At 41.9% G+C, this 19,425-nt stretch overlaps 1 protein-coding gene across 1 annotated transcript in view; it reads right to left on the reverse strand.

Annotated features, from left to right (window-relative positions):
- Positions 1–803: 803 nt before the first annotated feature.
- INTS4 (integrator complex subunit 4) overlaps positions 804–19,425 on the reverse strand; it is a 31,048-nt gene continuing 12,426 nt past the window's right edge. The window contains exons 13-23 of the mRNA XM_066175574.1: positions 18,859–18,974; positions 16,896–17,029; positions 15,958–16,115; positions 12,610–12,703; positions 10,324–10,404; positions 8,455–8,585; positions 7,544–7,603; positions 5,783–5,942; positions 5,320–5,463; positions 4,463–4,583; positions 804–2,138 (exon numbers count right to left, since the gene is read on the reverse strand). Coding sequence (XP_066031671.1) covers positions 1,945–2,138; positions 4,463–4,583; positions 5,320–5,463; positions 5,783–5,942; positions 7,544–7,603; positions 8,455–8,585; positions 10,324–10,404; positions 12,610–12,703; positions 15,958–16,115; positions 16,896–17,029; positions 18,859–18,974 — 1,393 coding nt within the window. The 3' untranslated portion in view covers positions 804–1,944. The remainder of the gene's footprint in view (positions 2,139–4,462; positions 4,584–5,319; positions 5,464–5,782; positions 5,943–7,543; positions 7,604–8,454; positions 8,586–10,323; positions 10,405–12,609; positions 12,704–15,957; positions 16,116–16,895; positions 17,030–18,858; positions 18,975–19,425) is intronic.

The raw sequence follows: 19,425 nt of genomic DNA on the forward strand, positions 1-19,425 counted from the left end.
TTCTTCCATGATCCAAAACAGGAATCGGAGAAAAATCTACAGAAGAGAAGCCAACTGCAGAATGCTCTCATTAGCAGATTGGAAATGTTCATAGCAGCCTTACATTTTCAGCTTGTTTTAGGCATCTTGAAATTACAGATGGAAGAACTTTTCCACAGCCCTGCAGTATTTGATTCTCAACAGCAATACAGAAGGCACTCACTCTTTGCCTGGTATGTTATATGGAAGGGGGTCAAGGACAGCACGAGGGGAACAGAATAGTAGAAATTTGATCCACTACTTAGCAAAAGAGAGAAAGATGCCAAAATTTTGATATTGAAAATATCTACTGTGCCTGCCACAGCATCCATTGTGGTCTGGAGCCTAGGGACACCATCTAAATTAGAACCACTACTGAGATGACAAACTGCTCCGAATACTGGTGAAGTGCAAAAATGAGAGGAAAAAAAAGGAAAGAGTCTGTAATGAGCTCACTCAACTTGTCAAATATCTGCCCAGACGCAGCTTCCTAATGAGAGATACATCAACCCTGTCTGTTGGGAACTGAACTGAGGATGCCAAAGACAAGTCAGACAAACAACTCAGCTGTCAGAAGGGCAGGAGATTTTCAAAGCAATGCCCTAAAGGTGAAACACCAAAAAACAGTTTGTAAGAGCAGAAGCACTAAGAAAGTAAATTTAATTCAAGAATACCTAAAGCAGCAGCAGAGCTTTATGGTTATGAGCCTTTGGGCTACAACTTACCAGTGCTAAAAAATTATAATCACAGAAAAAATCATGCAGTGATCTTATTAGCCAAGGACCATGCAGGCATCCATGTTCACTCACATTATAAAAAAGAAACAGAATAGCATGAGTTTTCCAATTTTATTGTAGGAAAGCATGTAAGGAGTTATTTACACTAAATACAATTGCAAAGTATTTCTTCACTGTTTTGTTTACTTGCTAAAAATACACCTCTTTTTAAAAAGAAAAAAACCTCACCTGATTCATGAACACAGGCAACATTTGGCCTCTGCACTAGAATGTTTCACATATTAGATCCTCCTAAAAAATCTTACCAAAGGATTGCTACAAATCATAGGAGGTTCCTCAGTCTGCTAAGCCTGGCACACAGAAGCAATGCACAGACACGCGTCAACGGGAATTCCAGATGTACCATGTTTTAACTAAATTCTTGGCCCTCTGTTCTCCCAGCTCACCTTTGTTGCTGTAGCTCAGTTAAACTTCATGTCCTGCTGACTGAAGTTCTGCCACCTGCACAAACAGGTTCCTCCTGCCCCTGCACCATGAACAACCTGTGCCCTCCCCAGAGCTGGACCAGCTTCAGTACAGCTGTAGAGGATGTAGAACAGCAATTGGCAATTTCCTTCCTAGATGCTGTTCCCACACAAGAGTAATAGTACTTATTATTTTTTTCTGTTAAAAAATTAGGTACCAATGCACAAATGCAAGTTTTAGACATTAAAAAAAAAAACAACCAATAAAAATCCTCAGAAACAAACCAACAACCCCCCACAAGATGCTGAACTCCTCAGCTTCACTTCAGAGTACTGTAAAAATAACACTGAGTTATGTGCCCAAGCATTTACATAGTAAAAACATAGCAGAAAACCTAGAGGCCTTGGAGAAAGACTTTTGATAGTTAAAACTGAAGGTACAGCCCAGTGAAATTACTACTGGAATGCTGATTGAGAACTGTCCTGTCTCTGTTGAGTCAACATAGAAAAACCTGCGTTTTCTTGAAACCACTCCTAACTAGCTGAGTAACTCCTGTATTTGCCTGCTGCTTAAGAGACCAACTGTTCTTCAGCAGCTTTATTTTGACACCTGAGTCCTTTTAGGCATGTAAAGGCTGTTCTGGCTTGGTTTGCTATCTTGGACACAGCATCTTGTTTTCACCTAACCCAACAAACCCCACAAATAGGTTTTTCAGTGCCAGCCTTCACCGCCTGGCAGGTTTGGGCATTATATACACCTTCACAGGCTTGCTGAAGGGGATGGTCCCCTCTATGCCATTTTCAGAGGGTGGGAGAGACTCCAAGCTCTCACTCCACGTAGATTTAGGAATCCTGGTAGATGCTTTGCTCCTGTTGGAATTGTAAGCCAGCAGCAGTCGCACTTCAATCTGACATGGCTCTGCAGAGAAAAAAATAGAACAATCAAAACGTGATTGTCATTGCACAGTGAACAATCAACATCAAATGAATTTTAATTTCATGTATGCTGGGTATGTACAGAGCTGTTCTGGGGTGACCAGAATCCAGTTTAGAGTCTGAAAACAAGCCTTTGGCATTACATTCTGCACAGCAGAACTAATGACTGCTCTAGGTTTATTCCTCTCTCTCTTTGTCATCACTTAAGAAACCCTACCACTAACTTGCAACTTTCAGAAATAACTGTTGGAAAGTAACTCCAATGAAATAATAATAGTCATTGAAACCCCCACAGAAGTAGCAGGCCTTGTTCACTGTATTTATGTCAGGATCAATCCAGATGACATCTGGTAGAACTTGTGACACAGGAGGTTACTTGAAGATTCTCCTTGGCTGGAAGTTGTCACATGCCAGACTGCCTCTTCCTCTCTTTCACCAGCTATGCAGCTGGGCATAGCAAGGTTCCTAATACTGCCCATAGGATGATTCCCCTTTACGCTTCTCACAGTGGTCATAACAGAATTGGGGTTTCAGCATACATACTATTACCCTGGACTTATTGCTGGACTTACATACCCAACAAAATTCTCCTTTCTAGACTGAATACCAGATTTGTTTAGGTTTTTTTTTATGAACTGCACTGGTTTGGGCTGGGATAAAGTTAATTTTCCTTCATAGTAGCTTACATGATGCCTTGTTTTGGATTTGTGACCAAAATAGTGTTGATAACACAGGGATGTTGTAGCTATTGCTGCACAGTGTTAATACCCACGAGTTTTCTCACATTGCCCTTCTGATCCTCCACCTGTCCCACTGGGGAGTGAGCACCAGGTGGTGTGCGGGACTTAACAGTATACCAGGAATAACCCCTAACAGGACCACGATAATGAAACCTCAGTGAAACTTGCTGAAACCCACAGGGTTTTAAGATGCCGTGTCCAGAACTGCAGGGGGTCTCCAGCTGAGACATCATAAGCACCAGACAGAACACAAGAAATAACCCTTTTGCACGGTTATTCCACTCTTCAGCCAACACCTCCTTGAGCTCACCTTTTCATCACTCCACCAACTCTTATTTGCAGCCTGCAGTCACCTCTTTCACTTCTGCTCTACACCTGGCAGTTAGTCAGTGCTTTTCACTTGGGCATTCTCCTTCCCAAGCACACTCTTTCTGCTGGCCTCTAATGAGTTTCATTGTCTTGAACTAAGGTGATTTGTCCACTTTGAATTCTGACTCTGTTTTCTGAGCCCATCCCAGCTCAGTGTTTTCTCCCTGTTTTATATGCCTAAGTGTCGATGTCAAAGTTAATGATTAAAATAATGCCTAGAGGAGACACCAAAACAGAGTCCCTCAGGGCCATGCTTAAATGCCCCTTCCAGTGAACACTGCAAAAGTACAAATAAGGACTTCAGGTCCCTCTGGTGAAGTAATAGGATCAACCCTCAAACCCAGATACTTCCAGTCCTAGAAACAGTATCATGTTTTCTCCTCCAAAACAAAACAAAGACAGCAGGATGAGTGAGTACACCATCAAAGTGCTATATTAAAAAAATGGTGTGTGAAGGAACACAGCAATAAACAAAATTCTGTTGGTTAAAAAAAAAAATCAACAAATCCAATGAAAAATTGCTCAGAAAAAGAAACCTCTCAGAGGAAATCCCCACATTTGAATGAAGGTGAAGGGATTAAAAGAAAACACGACAAAGGGGGCTGTGAATGATATACACTCCGCTTTTGTTGTTTGAAGTCCACAAGCCAATTACTGAAGTGCTTTCGTGGGGAAGTATGAACAGCAGCTGAGACTGAAGGTGAATGTTGGAGTCACATCATCATCATCAGAGCTAAAGGGGGGGGGTTTAGGGTATTAAAAGGGTGTAAGTTGAATCAGCAATGCAGTTGTACTGCTGTACTGTTCTCTGCCATGCTCAGATACCTGTAAGACCCAAAACAATGACTTACAAGGAGTCAGTTTACCGTGATCCCTTGCCTTTACCTGAGGATGCAGACCTGGCTCCGAGAGCTGACTTTGATCTGCACACAAGTAGGTGACCTCACCTTGAACACAGCTCTCATGTGAAGGCTCCTAGGGCTCTCCCAAGACAGCAGCCCCTCTATTTCCCTACAGAGTACCAGTGCCTGGTAAACAGGGAGCTGTAACTACTCAAAGGCCTGATCGACACCAAGGGCAGCACCAACCACAGCTGCAGACTCCAGGATCCTCAGAGCCCCCCAGACTGTGGGTATGTAACGTGTGTCTAACGCAAGTGCAGCCATACAGCCATGTTAACGTGTATCATTAACGTTACCTGTCCAGGCTGTGTGCGAGAGGTAAACCTGAGTTATCAGCCTGTGCCTCCCAGGGCCGGGATTTCGGAAGTCAGCTGGTTTAGGATGGATTAGCTGTGCTTGTCCATCTGGATACAGCACCTAGAAGGGAACAAAAAAAAGAAAAAAGAAAACAGCACAGGAATGACAAGTGCACTGAGGATCTGCACAGTGGAACAGTGCATTACTTGGCTGTCTTCTGTTTCAGTTAGGAAGGCAGGACAAGCAGGCTTTAGCTTGGAGCCAGGAGTTCAGCTGCCCTGGATGTAACAGTCACATGCTGCCATTTGAACCCACAGCATAGGTGGAAAAAAGGCCACACTGACATCAGCTTCTTCCTCTGCATTGTAACTGAGGTTTTTGTTTCTTTGTTAAGCAGTGATGCTGCATATTTTACTGGGATCATACCACTCCTACCTCCTCAGCTGTATCTAAAACTAGTGATTCAGGAGCAGGAAGAAAACCTGGAAATACAGAAAGCCAAGAGCCTGCATATTTTTGTGCCACTCGGAACAACTTCTTTTGCTCCTCCTCCTCCCAACTAGACCAGCTGGAAGCTCACCAGAATTTATTGGCGTTTGTGTCCATAACATGCACAATGCATGTGGAAGCACAGAATGACACCCAAGTGCTCAAAGCAAACTCTGAGAACTGCACCCAAGTCAACTCTCAGTGCTCTACAGAAAAACCAGTTTCTGAATGACTGGTCAAAACACAGAAATCCAGCATTGTTACTAATAAAGTGTATCATTATTTGCAATCTAAAAGTATTGACATCCTTAAAGACGCTCCCCCCAAGACATAATCTTGTTTGCATTTATGTCACATGACTTCTTACCTGAACTTTAACAGTTCCTTGGGGATCCTGCACATGTTCCAGAGTTGCATCAACATCCAGTGCCACAACCAATCCTGATGTAAACCTCAGGGGATTATCAGATTCACCAGTAGGCTCAATGATATTTGCAGTGGCTCTATGGAGCTGTTACGGGCAAAGTGATTAGCAAAAATCAGAAGGTGGGGGAAAGAGGAAAGAAAAAAAAAATTGTAATTACTACTGTTCTTAACAGAGATGTGCATAAACTTTGGATTTATTTTTTTTTTATTGCCAGGAATTACTAAGTTTTTTATGTTTTTAGCAGTACTCCTGAGGACACTAGACAAGAAAACAAAGAAGAAATAAATAACATTTGTGTCTGACCAAGATCCTGAATTCTAAAAGCTTCATGGTATGTTAGAAAGTAGTCAGATGCCAAGACAGTCCACAAGGATAATGCATTTTAATTTTCTGTTAAACCAACCTGCTCTGGAAGAGGAAGGTGGAGGAAGGTACTTTGCCGCAGTGTTGTCTGAAGAATCTTGACCACTTCTGAAGGCTTGGACGTCACAAGTCTGGGCATTAAGTCCAACAATTTATCTACAAAACTGCCTTGCATATGTGGGAGCTCAGAGATGAAACATCTGTGTCAAGAATAGATTAAAGACCAAATGCTTTTTTCAACTTTTTCCACAGTCTTGTTATTTTCAGTCAAGCTACTTAATCCTTCTATTTAGTTATAATGACAGAATCAGATACCTGCATTCCTCTTCTGATGTGTCTCATACATAAGAGATGACTTTGGCTACTTGTGTTGGGACCATGCCTTGTGCTCAAAGGAGAGCATTCTCCCCCTCTTCTTTGCCCTCATGAGATCCCACTAGGAGTACTGGGCCCAGTTCTGGAGTTCCCAGTGTAAGATGGACAGAGGAGACCATGAACATGCTCAGAGGGTTGGAGCACCTCTGTTATGAAGACAGGCTGAGAGAGTTGGGGTTGCTCAGGCTGAGAAGAGAATGCTCCAGGGAGACCTCATTGCAAATTTTCAGTACTTAGAGGGGCTTACAAAGAAGAGGGAAAGGAACTTTTTACACAGGTAGAGCATGACAGGACAAATGGCAGTGACTTTAATATAGAAGAGGAAATATTTAAATTTGATGTTAAGAGGAGATTCTTCACCCTGAGAGTGGTGAGGCACTGGCACAGGTTGTCCAGAGAAGCCATGGATGCCCCATCCCTGGAAATGTTCAAGGCAAGGCTGGATGGAACTCTGGTCTAGTGGAAGTTGTCCCTGCCCATGGCACAGCAGTTGGAACAAGATGGTCTTTAATATCCCTTCTAACCTAAACCATTCTGTGATTCTGTGATTTTATAATTTTATGACTCAGCAGGGAATTGGATAGCTAGTCCAGAGATACAGATATCCTTAGTTGGCTGAGCAGAATTTTATTTCTAATTCTGATTAAATTCACATTTATTATAAGGTTGGCAGTTGTGGCTGGCTGATAAGAAAACAGGACCAGATCTGCCCTACCCTAATGCCCAACTGGAGCTGGAGAATGGAACTGTTCATTTCCTGGGTATCTTTTCCTCACACTGAGTCTCAAGATCAGCAGAACTCATCACTATTTCACAGAATCAGAACCACAGAATGGTTTGGGTTGGAAGGGACCTTAAAGATCACCTATGAGCAGGGACATCTTTCACTAGAATCAGTCTGATCCTGCAAATTGACACTTAGTACATCTATTCCCCCTGCAAGTAAAGATGACTACTAAGAGGTGGCAAAAGCAGTAGACAGGGCCAGGAAAGATACCACAGAATTCTTGTCTGACTTATTGCTACATGTTGAGTACATCAAGGGTAATCTGTTTTTTTATTAATCTTTGAAAGGTCAAAACACTCTCAGGGCTCCAGGAGACAAAATAACAAGAACAAAAAAATTAAGTATTCATGAAAACAGCATCCACTAAAAGTAAATAAATCCTCATAAATACAAGAAAAAAAAAATCAGCTATTCTCTAAAAAATTAATTCAGAGCACATGTTTCTGAAGTACCAGCATAACACGTTAAGGACTTCAACTACAAAGGTTCTTCTTTCTTTATTATTATCCCATGACAGTTCCCAATGTAGGGCAGCAGGGAAGAGAGATGTGAAGAGATGAAAAACAAAGTGAATACCCCCTGATGACAATGGTGGTGGGACTTCCTAACATAAAATGAAGAAGCAATGGAGTTTGTCACCTCTGAAAGGAATCCACTTCTTGGAGGAATTTTTCACACATCCCAAAAAGAGGCTCCACTCTGTAATGAAAACAGTATTTCTTGGTTTACTTTTAAAGAAAGAAAAATAGCTCTATGGCTATACATATTTAGGGGGTTTGGAATCCCATTAAACCTCCTAAAATGGGAAGATCTTACAGTTTTTGAACCAAAAAAGTGTTCCTCACTTATCTATATCCCCCTCACAAAAAAAAAAAAAAACCCTCCATTTGCATAAGGCACTAATTAAGTTCCCTAGGCCACTGTTAGAAAATACTAATTTCCCACCTATAAAACAAGAGGTTAAAAGGTAAATATATTATGGACCTCCATGGTAACACAGTAAGTTGATGGCAACAAACCTGAAACAGAAGTAAACTAGGACAGTAACTAATTTGCTCTAATTCCACCAGCTGGAGTTCTCATTCTACAAGCATGTGTCCCTTCTTTAACTTCAGCAGCCAAAACAAACCACTCAGAGCCTCTCATGTACCTAAACCTGCACAGGAGCAGTTTCTGTCTGAGTCACACACAGCAGTTGCAGATCAGTCAGGAAGACAATACTTTCCTGATGCTACAAATTCAGCATTTAAACAGGCCCCAAATATCAGTTCTACAATGTTTTTAAACTATTTATATGCTCATAAATGAGAGAACTCAACCCCCAAAACTCATCTTCCCAATAGTTTTGTCATGTAATTCAGGATTGTGTCCCTATACAGCTGTATCAAATGCAAAAGAAGGTTCTTTGTTCTGAATTACTCTAGCAAATAGTTATTGGCATGCTGCCCTGTTATGTGTCTAACTTATCCTTGGTGGTTTTTTAAACAAAGCTTAAGGACAGTAATTTTAGAGCTAACCCTAAGAAGACCCTCAGACGAGGCCATCCTTACCCTCGGGTGGTGCGGGCAGTCACTATCAGCTGCAAGGCCTTCGCCTGCAGTCTCATGTGGTGAATAATGACCACTTGTCTGCTTTCCACTCCACTGTACATGAACTCCATTTTGTAAGTTTCTTCCAGGATCTGCCAGACAGACATCACAGGGATAAAAAAACCATCAGACTGTTAAGCCCTGGTACAACCATGATCACCAGATTCTGGTATTTTTATCTCATACCAAGGAACACATGAAGCAAGAGGAAGTGCTCAAATTAATACAGTTGAGCTCAGTATGACTGTGCAGATGCCAAGAACTTTCAAGTTATTTAATACAGAATACTCCCCCCCTTGCATTGACAGCAAGTGACCAAAGTTCACCATCACAACAGAAAACATTTTACAGGGGGTTGACATGCTACTCAAGAGGGCACCCAAGACAAACATTTCTATCAGATAATATTTCAAAAGCTGGGCGGCTTTTGTTTCTACTCATCAACAGCAGAGAAGGCTTTGATGCACAGCAGTACCTGTCTATTACATCTTAACTACCTGAAGACTCAAAATATGAGCAGTTCCCCAACAGATCCATGAACTTGCTTTTACCCTAGATTTACTACCAGATTATTTAATACCTTGCTTGCTTCTCTACCTTTTCTTAAGGCTTAGCTTCAGTTTTTCCAGGATCTGATCATTCATATATTTATACATCACAAGATCAGAGTAACTCAGATTGGATGGTACCTCTGGAGGTCATCTAGCCTGGTTCCCTGCCCAGAGCACATCTCATTAGATCCAGTAACTCAAGGCCACATCAAATTGCAAACACTTCCAACAGCAGATTCCCCCCACCTCTCTGGGCAACAGTATTTAACCATTCTTACAGGAAATTTTTGCTCTATAGCTGATCAAAATTTCTCATCATTTGCCAATTGCCTCTTGTCCAGAGTAGTCTGGCTCTGTCTCATTCATATCCTGTAATGATATGGTGCTAGACAGAATTAAATCCATCCTGTAGCCTGCTCTTCTCCAGGCTGGACAATTCCAGCTCCCTCAGCCTTTCCTTGCAGGTAATATATGCTCCAGCCCCTGACCACATTGGTGGCCCTCTGCTGAACTGCCCCAGTTTGTCAGCATCTTCCTTCTACTGGGGAGGCCAACACACAACACAGCACACCAGAAGGCATCTTGCCAGAGCTGGATAATTTCCCAAACCAAGTCATCCCAGGTGCAGTTGCCTCCTGCAATGCCTCATATCCAATGTACTGAACACGAGGTTCCCATCATCCCAGTTCCGCAGTCTGTCCAGACCAGCAGCCATGCCCTCCAGCATATCAACTGGTTCCTTAATTAACCCTTACTACCTATTTATTCAGCCACAATCCTGCAAGTCTGGCGAAAGAGAAACGATGGGAGACTGTATCCAAGCTTTGAAACTTCCACTGCCCTCCCCTTGTCCACAGCACCAATCCCCTCACCATGGAGAGCAGTGAGGGTGGTCAGCCATAATTTGTTCTTGAGAAATGCATTTTGGCTGTTCCAAGTAGCTTTGCTGATCTTGTTTAGGAACAGCTTTTTTAAGTATTTGGTGCATAACCTCCCACAGGAAAGAGACAAGGACAAGCAGCCCACAGTTTTCTGGATATTCTTTCTTACTCTTCTGGAAAGATGAGTGTGATATTTGCCTTTTTACAGCGGTCATGAACTTCCCTCCCTCACCACTCACCTTTTGAAGAGAAGAGAAATGACCCCAGTTTGGGTGACTAAGATTGACTTGGACAGACTTTGGCAGTGGAAGGTCAGAAGGGCATTATCATTCCATGGCCAACAAAAGACTCCTACCCAAGGACTGGCCCCTGTGCAGGCTCAGCTGCTTCCACCTCACCTGTTTTGCTGCAGCAGATGCCAATGCATTCTGTTTCAGGTACAGGGGAGCTGCCACATTCCACAACTTCTCCTGCAAGGCCTACAAGAACAAAACCATGAAATTACGATAAATATACAATTCAGTCTAAACAGTTGGTTGAAAAAGCATGTCAAAGCTTTCTTTTGTGCTTCTGAATACAATACAAGGAACCAAGGCCTCCAAAATATACACTGTTCTATAAAGAAACAGAGATACCAATACAAATAGAAAATATAAAGGAAGTTGAGAATAATATTAACAAAGCTGTGAATGAGAGACTTGTCAGGCCAAACTCCTTGTACTTCATAAAGAAAACCAACAGCCCACTTGTTATCAAGCCCCTGAGACCAAGATCAGAGCAATCTCAGAGAGCAGGCAAAAACTGGAAACAGTAACAACCGTCCCCAGAAATACACTTATTTCCACAGCCACATTTCTGAACTCTCCTCCTCTCCACTAAAGATCCTGGAGTTAATATGAATATTGTGTCTAATTCAGCTGCTGACATTGGTATTAAAAAACAAAACAAAACAAAACAAACCAAACCAAACCAAAAACCAAACAAACCCAACACAAAACCCAACCGCCTACCACACCCTATTTGCTTTTTGCTTTATGTTTTAAAAAAATGCAGAAAGCTTGATTGGATGATTTATATCACTGCCTCCTTTTTGAAGCTGCCTGTCCTTAGACACAGCTGTGCACAAGGCTGGCTGCAGCCAAAGCTCAGGAACATACAGACTGTATCCTTCATCCAGGCTGGCCAGAGAATTCCAGTTAACTACCCCTAAAATCACAGGGTATGTAGAGCCTTTAAAGGTATGGAACCTTCAGAGCCTTGAGAGGGTGGGAAATGAAGATATCTTTTGCCCCAGCAGCTTTTTTTTTCTGTTGGGAAAAGAAGCAACTGGAAAGAAATCTACTGAAAAGAGTTACTTGTACATTCAGGTTCTCTGCAGTATCAGAATTTCTAATTGTATTGTATGAGTGGAGGGTGTCCCTGCCTGTAAGATGGAGTCTGGAATTAAATTATTCTCAAAATCCCTTCCAACCCAAGATATTCTGATTCCTGATACTATCAGTTACTTTTCATTCCATGCACATTACTGACTCTTCTGCATCACTGATCTACTGACTGTTCTACAGCTCAAGCCAAGAATGGCTGATGCAGCTTTTACCCTTCTTCCAGAGCACACCTCTGCCAGATGCAAAAACCATCTGGTTCATTCCAGTCAAACCCTGGAGAAGGGGAACAAAGCTATCTCCAAATGCTAGTCCTCAGCCTGCACAGCACATTTCACTTTGGATTTAGCTGGATTGTACTGAACTGTGTACCACTGCTCATCTGAAATACCTTTGGGTGATAAATATATTCCAAGGATTTGAGGCTTGCCATGAGATATGCCAACTGGCAACTATGCATTAGCAAAGCAACTGAAATCCCTCCTTGGTTTTACATAACAAAGCTTTCATTGAGTCATTCCTGGAAACCTGTTTGCTGCTTGCTTTACTTCTTGCTTTATATGTGTGCACATTACACTCGAACACCAAAGAAAGTCAAGAGACCAACTTAAATACTACTGCCAGCTTACAGCCCTGAACAATGAGATCCAGTGGAATCCCTGACCACAGCAGGGGTGTTGGAACTACCGGGTCCCTTCCAAGTCAAAATTTTCTGTGAAGTAAAAAATTAGTTCCTGTTTACAGCAAGAAACTGACTTTGAAAAGGGGCTTTTGCAAAGGGCTGCTGCAATGGTGTCTAAGCAACCACTTGACCTGCTAAACTAAATAGATAGATCATTTCAGCATGATAAAAGAAAGCATGACTGATATTTAGCTCAATCAAGTCTTAAGAACTCCTTTGGCACTGGTGCCAATAAAGCTATCTGCAAATCACCGTCTATAAAAATGGCACTCATGGCAGCAGTCTAACAAAAAACATTCCAGTAGACACCAGAAGGGAAAAGTTACTCTCCTAACACAGTTGCCCTCAGTATGATTTCTGCCAGATAATAAACTCTGCACTGACAAAATGCTCGTGAACCAACATAAGCCCTAGGTACAGCAGCTGAGGTCTGCATTGGCAAAGTTACTGCATAAATTGTTTGCCACAGGAGGGAAGCAGGATTATCAGAAACCCACAGAACCTGCTCTTTCATCACACATCACTTTTCAACGTGAACATCAAAACATGAAAGTGTGCCACTGTGATGGACTGGGGCCATTTTTGAAGAACAACTCAAAAAAGCCCAAATGAATTCAAACCTTGATGAGGAGCAGCTGACACTGAAGGTAAGTTGCAGTGAAATCTGCCATCCCTGCCAGTTCTGACTGCAGCTCTCCAAGCCTCTGAAGATCACTGAAGCATGTGAAAAAAAAAAAAAAGAGAGAAAATAATGTTGAGACAGAGAACAGTTTAATCCAAACACACTCAGAAGGCAGTGACAATAAAGCCAGCTATTCCTGCTGCTTGCTTTTATTAAAGCAAGCACCAGAAACAGCAGCAAAACACACACTACAAACCAGTCTGCACCTTGGGACTCGGCATGTCCCTTCTTCTGGGAAGCTGACACCAGCACAGCAGTGGAAGCACTAAGTCTGTCAACCCACATTACTCTGCAGCCCCATGGGAACCACACAGAGTGGCAGCTCCAGATTTAACTGAAAACACTCCAGCCTTCTACAGCAGCTAACAACCCATTTGTGTTACACTGCTGGGAAATCAAACTATTCATGTTGGCTGAGAAAGGTTGTTTGGAATGTGCCAGGCTCATGCAACCACCTGTATCTGAAACAGAGCTGCCCTTCTAAGCCAAGCTAGAATCTGATGTACTGATACTTGCTCAACTAGATAGTGTGTGTTGCCTGGTATTTCTTGTAAATCATACAGCAATATAAGCAGCTTTTAATATTACAGAAAAAAAATGTCAGTTAATGGAACCCAAAAGGCTTTCGTTCTCCATTGCTAGCCATGTTTTTGTAAAGTGTGCGTTAAAAAAAAACAAAATTATTTTTTCTTACAGAACTGAAAATACGTTGGATGATGTGGTTTCAACTTGTGTCTTTGCTTCTCTATGCTTTGCTTTGATTCAAAGTCTATTAAAATTGTCACTTCCACATTTCCAACTGGGTTATTAAATTTCTTTTTCAGATGATCACTTTCTTTTGTTTGTTTTAGATTTACCTTTGCATTTAGGATGCAATTCTGAAACTTTGGCTCTGCCAAACCAGGGAGTTGCTGAGCCCTGAGACATTAACAAAAATCCACGAGATTATCTGTATAATATACAGCCAAAGGAAATCTTTCCTAACCAGAGAATCATAGAATCGTTTATGTTGGAAAAGACCTCTAAGATCATCCAGTCCCACCATTAAGCCAGCACTGCCAAGCCCACCACAAGTGCCACAGCTACATGTCTTTCAAATCCCTCCTGGAATGGTGAATACACCACTTCCTCAGGCAGCCCTTTCCAGTGCTTGACAACCCTTTCCATGAAGAAATTTTCCTACTATCCAGTCAACCTCCCCTGGCACAACTTGAGGCTGCTTCCTCTTACCCTCTTCCTTGTCACTCAGGAGAAGAGACCAGTCCCCACCTGGCTACAGCCTCCTTTCAGGGACTTGTAGAGAGGTAAGTTTCCCCTGAGCCTCCTTCTCTCCAGGCTGAACACCCCCAGCTCCCTCAGCTGCTCCTCATCAGACTTGTGCTCCAGCCCTTCTCAGTTTCGCTGCCCTTCTCGGGACATGCTCCAGCCCCTCATGTCTCTCACAGTGAGGGGCTGTGCTTTCCTTCCCCAACAGTGCACCAACAGCCAAGTCAGCCTCAACATCACACAGAGATTCCATTTCATCTTTCTTCAGAGATCAGAGTAAAGAGGAGGCTCCTGTGTGCTTAACTCCCATGTCACAATCCATCACAACACACTAATGGGGAACAGGATGTCATCTCTCAGCTCACAGCTAGGCAGATACTCCATTTCCCAGTCTTACACAGTTCCCAATTCCACTAATTCTATTTTCTTACAAATCTTAAACAGATTTCAACATCCCTGTAAGAAAAAAAAATGTTCTTGTATAGATGGAGAAACTAAACCACAGACAGATTTGCTAAACAGCCTGTCTTACATTTCTAACCACACTGCAGACTGATGCTCCCCCCCACAAGCTCTGCAGCCAAAACTCTGAGTCCCCAGTAGACACAAACTCCACAAGGTCTGTTATTTCTGTGGATGACAATGATAAAGGAGGAGGAAGTTATGTTCCATGACAAAATCCACTGCTGTGAGCTGCTTCTATCCCTCTGCTCTCAGCAACCAAATTGCTGGTGCAGGGATATCCTGCCCTCTGCAATATAACCTTTAACACTTTTTCTGGCTTTGTTCAAATCCTCCTTTTGTCTTAAGGATGGAAAAGAGCAGCTGGTTTAGTATGATTTCCTGGGGGGCAATCCCATTAGGAAAAAAGCCAAGCCAATAATTTCCATCAAGTCAAAAACTGAAAACAGTCATGGCCTGAGAGGTTCTGGATGCTTGGCCAAGAGATTACCTGTTTCAAGTGTTTAGTGCATTAAACTCTTTGAGACTGTATTTTAGGCTGGCACACAGCAGCTGCAAAACAGCTGAGGACAAACCTCACAGTTTCCACAGCTGGGTTTTCAGTGAAGAGCACACTGTTTACTCTCTGCTGCAGATGGGTGTGACAGTGATTCACAGCAACATACACACAACAGAAGACAGCTATTTTGAAAGAATAAAAAGAATTAAGCATTTTTTTAAAAAAATTCCACATTCCAAACAAAGCATTTTGGATTTTTTTTATTAACTCTTAAAATAAGGCTCTTTTGCTCTTTCCAAGCAGAGGAATCACATTGAAAGGATCCTTTTCAAGTGTTTTGTTTGTGTAAATCAGTCTAGAGATGAAATGGAAGAGGCAGCATAAAACCCTCACTGAGAAGCAACAGCACACACCCTTATCTATACAGTAGCAGACAGCAGCATGCAAGAATGTTTTCTATTCCTGGAAAAGCTCTCTGATTCGAAAACTGATGAGGAATGCCCCAGTCCTTTGTAAATGGGACTGGCAATGAGAACCCAAACCACCAGATGCACATCCTTTCTTGTTGAATGAAAGGCCACTGGACCCAGAAACATCAAGAGCAAAGGGGCAACACTCTTCCCCCCCACAAAAGCAAAATAAGAAAACCTTGTGCATGTACATTACAAATAACATGATCAAAATTACAAGGACACAAAACTGAGAATGAGAGACAAGGCTGTCACCCATAAACCATATAAACTGAGAGTGTATTTTAGCATAAGTGAACAGTCCAAGAAGAGGTGTTCCCTTACCTCACTCTTACCATGCTCTGAAAAGATGCCCTCCACCCAAAATGCACACTGGTGATTCTGGGGGGGCTGTGCCAGACCTGAGACCATCAATTTGATTTGAAACAGGTCATGAACACTCTTTTATCACAACAGTCTCTAAAGGAAGGCTCAAGTTAAATGCTGGACAGCAAATTACAACACTCGTATTCAGAAGCAAAGGACCTGCATCAAAATAATCAAGCATTCTAACACCTCTTTCCATAAGCAGGGCAGCTCGAGGCCTTACCGGATGGTAAATTCCAGCAGCTCCTGTATGCCCCGTGGGTCAAGGTGCTGAAAGTTGTAAACCCTCTCCAGGCTCTGATGCAGGAACTGCTGGGAAGGATCTTCATGTGGGGCAATACTGGGACAGAGAGCAGAGGACACCAGCTTTCTACCTGGCAACTGAGCAAGAAGAAACACGCACAAACAGAAAAAGTAAGAGAAAAATCTAACACAAGGAATAATGCTGCAAAAAGCTGACATCTATTTAACATGAAACTCAGAGCTCCAATTCATTTCTCAAGTACAAAATTTATACCAAGGCTTTTAAATCTGCATCCTTGTTAGTTAATTCTCCCCACTTTACAATCCACTTGCACTAGAGATCCTCTGGTCAAACTTCAACATCCTTTTGAGGGAAACATCTTCCTCATCTATTAACTTTGACACTGTGAAGTCAAGGGAAGCCTGAGACTGCACAAACCACCACTGATTTTATGAGCTGTGATAAGACTTACAGCCAACTTCAGTCCCACCTCTACTTCCATGCAGGAAAAACATGTTGCAAAGCAGAATGGAACACAATTCAGCCATGAATAAACTGTTCAGGTAGGACACAAGTGAAATGTTGGAAGATCTACAAAGGCCTTTCCCCCACACACAGTCAGAGCTACAGAAAACTCCCAGGAATACTACTCTCCCAGTATTCTTACCTAACCAGCAGACCATATACTATTCTCACCTGAGAGCAATAATGTTTCTACTCTCCCCAAAATATCACAAATACCATATGGTAACAATTTAACATTTGTCTCTAGCGCTTTAGTGCACATTTCAATATTAATTCCCGTGGCGCATAGGAGAAAAACCTTTTGGAATCTAAGGGTTACACACAGACAGACATGGAAGAGAACCAACATTTTTAACAGGTGTCAAAGTCCAAACCAGAGTGGCTCAACTTACTCTTAATGGAGGGACCAGGTGAGAGAGACTGTCCCGAAGATACGCGTAATGTCGGAACGTATGGTCGGAGAACAGGGCAGGCATTGTTGGGCAACTTTTAGCAGCATTAAAAATCAGAACCAGAACTGCAATGTCTATTGCAAATGGATTGTTAAAGAAAAATAACAGCAAGAAGAGCTTCCGGGGGATGGAAAGTTAAAACAAGTCAACAACCCCTTCTTTGGTCAGGATTTGTCTAGGACTTCTTTATAGTTGGAAAATACTAAGCAAAACCCAAAGAAACAGCTGTCTGAGCAGATGAAAACCAAGCACAAAGTGCAAACATTACAGAGTGAGCCATACTGGAGAAAGGATGCTCCTGCCAACATGGGATGGCTCAGAGGCAACACAAAGGAAAGGAGCCAGGGATCCCAAATACAGAACATGCGCATTAGGTGGTTTCACTCTTCCTCACAGCTTACACTGTGCTCACTAGTTTGCACCACAGAATAACAGAGTGGTTTGGTTGGAAGGGACCTTAAAGACCACTAGTTGGAACCCCACCCTGCCATGGGCAGGGACACCTCCCACCAGACCAGGTTGCTCAAGTTTTTTGGTGCCTTAACAGCAACCAAAATTTTACATTTACTGCCAAGTCTTTGAAAATTGCTGCACTACCTAAGATACCCTGAAAAATACCACTCTACACAGACTTTAAGCAACCCAAAGAATCAAACATGGAAAGATAATTCTGAAATAGGAAACACATTTTCACAATCTAAGACCTGCACAAGTAGGGAGCAAAGGCTTTCAAAGTTAGCCCAAATGCTGACACCTGCAAAAGGGCTGATCCCAAGCATAAGCTCTGATTCAATTTTCCTAAGTGCTTTGAAGCAAACAAAATCATGTTTTTAAATGTCAGTTTACACTGGAAACATACTATTCAGGTTTACCTCAGGTTCTGGCTCACAAGCTTGTCTTCACAGAATATGCCTCTGTAAAATTTGGTGGCAAGTTACCTCCAAAATATTCTCTAACATAATGCTCTCTAGTTCCTGGCAGGAAGCTGCACTGAGTTTAACAACAGCATTCTTTCCCCTGCAATGTTCCTTTAATTCTCAACTCACAGGACAACTTACTCAAATTATTACTAAACCATGTAATTACAGATTCATTTCTCTCCACCTGATTCTAACCCATTTCAATTCTCGCTGGCTATTCATTTAACCTGTACAGAATTTCTGGTCGATGGCCTGTGACTGGTGACAAAAATAAGGAGCAGCTTCTAGAGGAAGGTTCCAGTCCAATGTGTCTCAGCATGCATCAGAAATAACATTATGTTTTGCCATTGTACAGAAGGGAAGTAAGGGGAATAACAGTGGAAAAATACATTTCCAAGGCATCTCCTGTTGTTGAGGAGAACGGTGTATCAATAATCGTTTGTATTCTAAAGCACTGAGAGCTAACACTAATATAGGAATTTCTGATTTTGAATTATTTCACAAAGATGAAAAATTCAAAGTATTACGGGGATTCAGGCACTGCTGTACTTAGAGATGGTGCTGTTTTATAAACTGCACAGCAGTGAGCATAGCAGAAGTTCTACCTAAAAAGAAAACAGACACATAAAAACACTCTTCTTCTTTAAAAGCTAAAGCATCTTCAAAATTAATGCAAACTAGACAAATGTTTTGACATCAAAGGGCTCATCTGCAAAGCCTAAACCTTGACAAATTGCTTGAATATTCATCACAGCATAAAAAGAAGGCAAATTATAGTCCACTGATATTTATGAAGATGGTTCCAGCTAACAGTTTTTCCATCACTTGCTGAATCACAAACTAAGTGCAAAGGGATTCAGAAGTAGGCACAGGATTGTTTGTCTGCTACAGTGAGAAATGGCTGAAGAAATGTGAGAGTCAGGAAATCATGAATAAAATCTACTACAGTCAAAATTATCAGCTAGCTTCATGAATAAAGATACAGGCTGGGTCATCCATGTCTGGTTCCGGAGTGTCAAAGAACGGATGTGTGCTCAGCAGCTCTGGGACTAATGGAAGCACCAAAGTGGGATGCCTGCTTCCCAGGAACTTCAAGCATCTGAAAATACACAGATTGAAATATATCTGTTAGTAAGCAGGCACATTTTAAAGTACAACATTCTAAAGTATTACTGGTTTATGTTTGCAGCAGCACTTTTAGACAGTCAGCAAGAAAATCCTGCTGTCCAAGCTCACTGTTTCTTTACAACTGACCATTTGCATTAATATTTTATAGGATCCCAGAAAACTGAAAGGACAAGCAGTATTTTTTTTTAAATTTAAATTGTCCACAAAATAGTTAACACTTGGAGTTATACAATCTAGGGAGCTTTTATACTAAAGACTAATGAATGAGTGCATTTTTTTTTCTTCAGAAATAAGGAAGATAGGAGGTAAAAGCCCAAAACCCTCAAACTTCAAAAACAATGTAAAAGTACACTGGAAGTCAAAGCAGGCTAACATAAGTGTTTCCAGTAATATCTAAGAATTCCATCTCGAACCATGTGTGT

The sequence above is a fragment of the Chamaea fasciata genome, unplaced genomic scaffold (assembly GCF_029207755.1).
Source record: "Chamaea fasciata isolate MVZ Bird 193981 ecotype frontalis unplaced genomic scaffold, bChaFas1.0.hap1 SCAF_2, whole genome shotgun sequence".
Classification (NCBI taxonomy): Eukaryota; Metazoa; Chordata; class Aves; order Passeriformes; family Sylviidae; genus Chamaea; species Chamaea fasciata.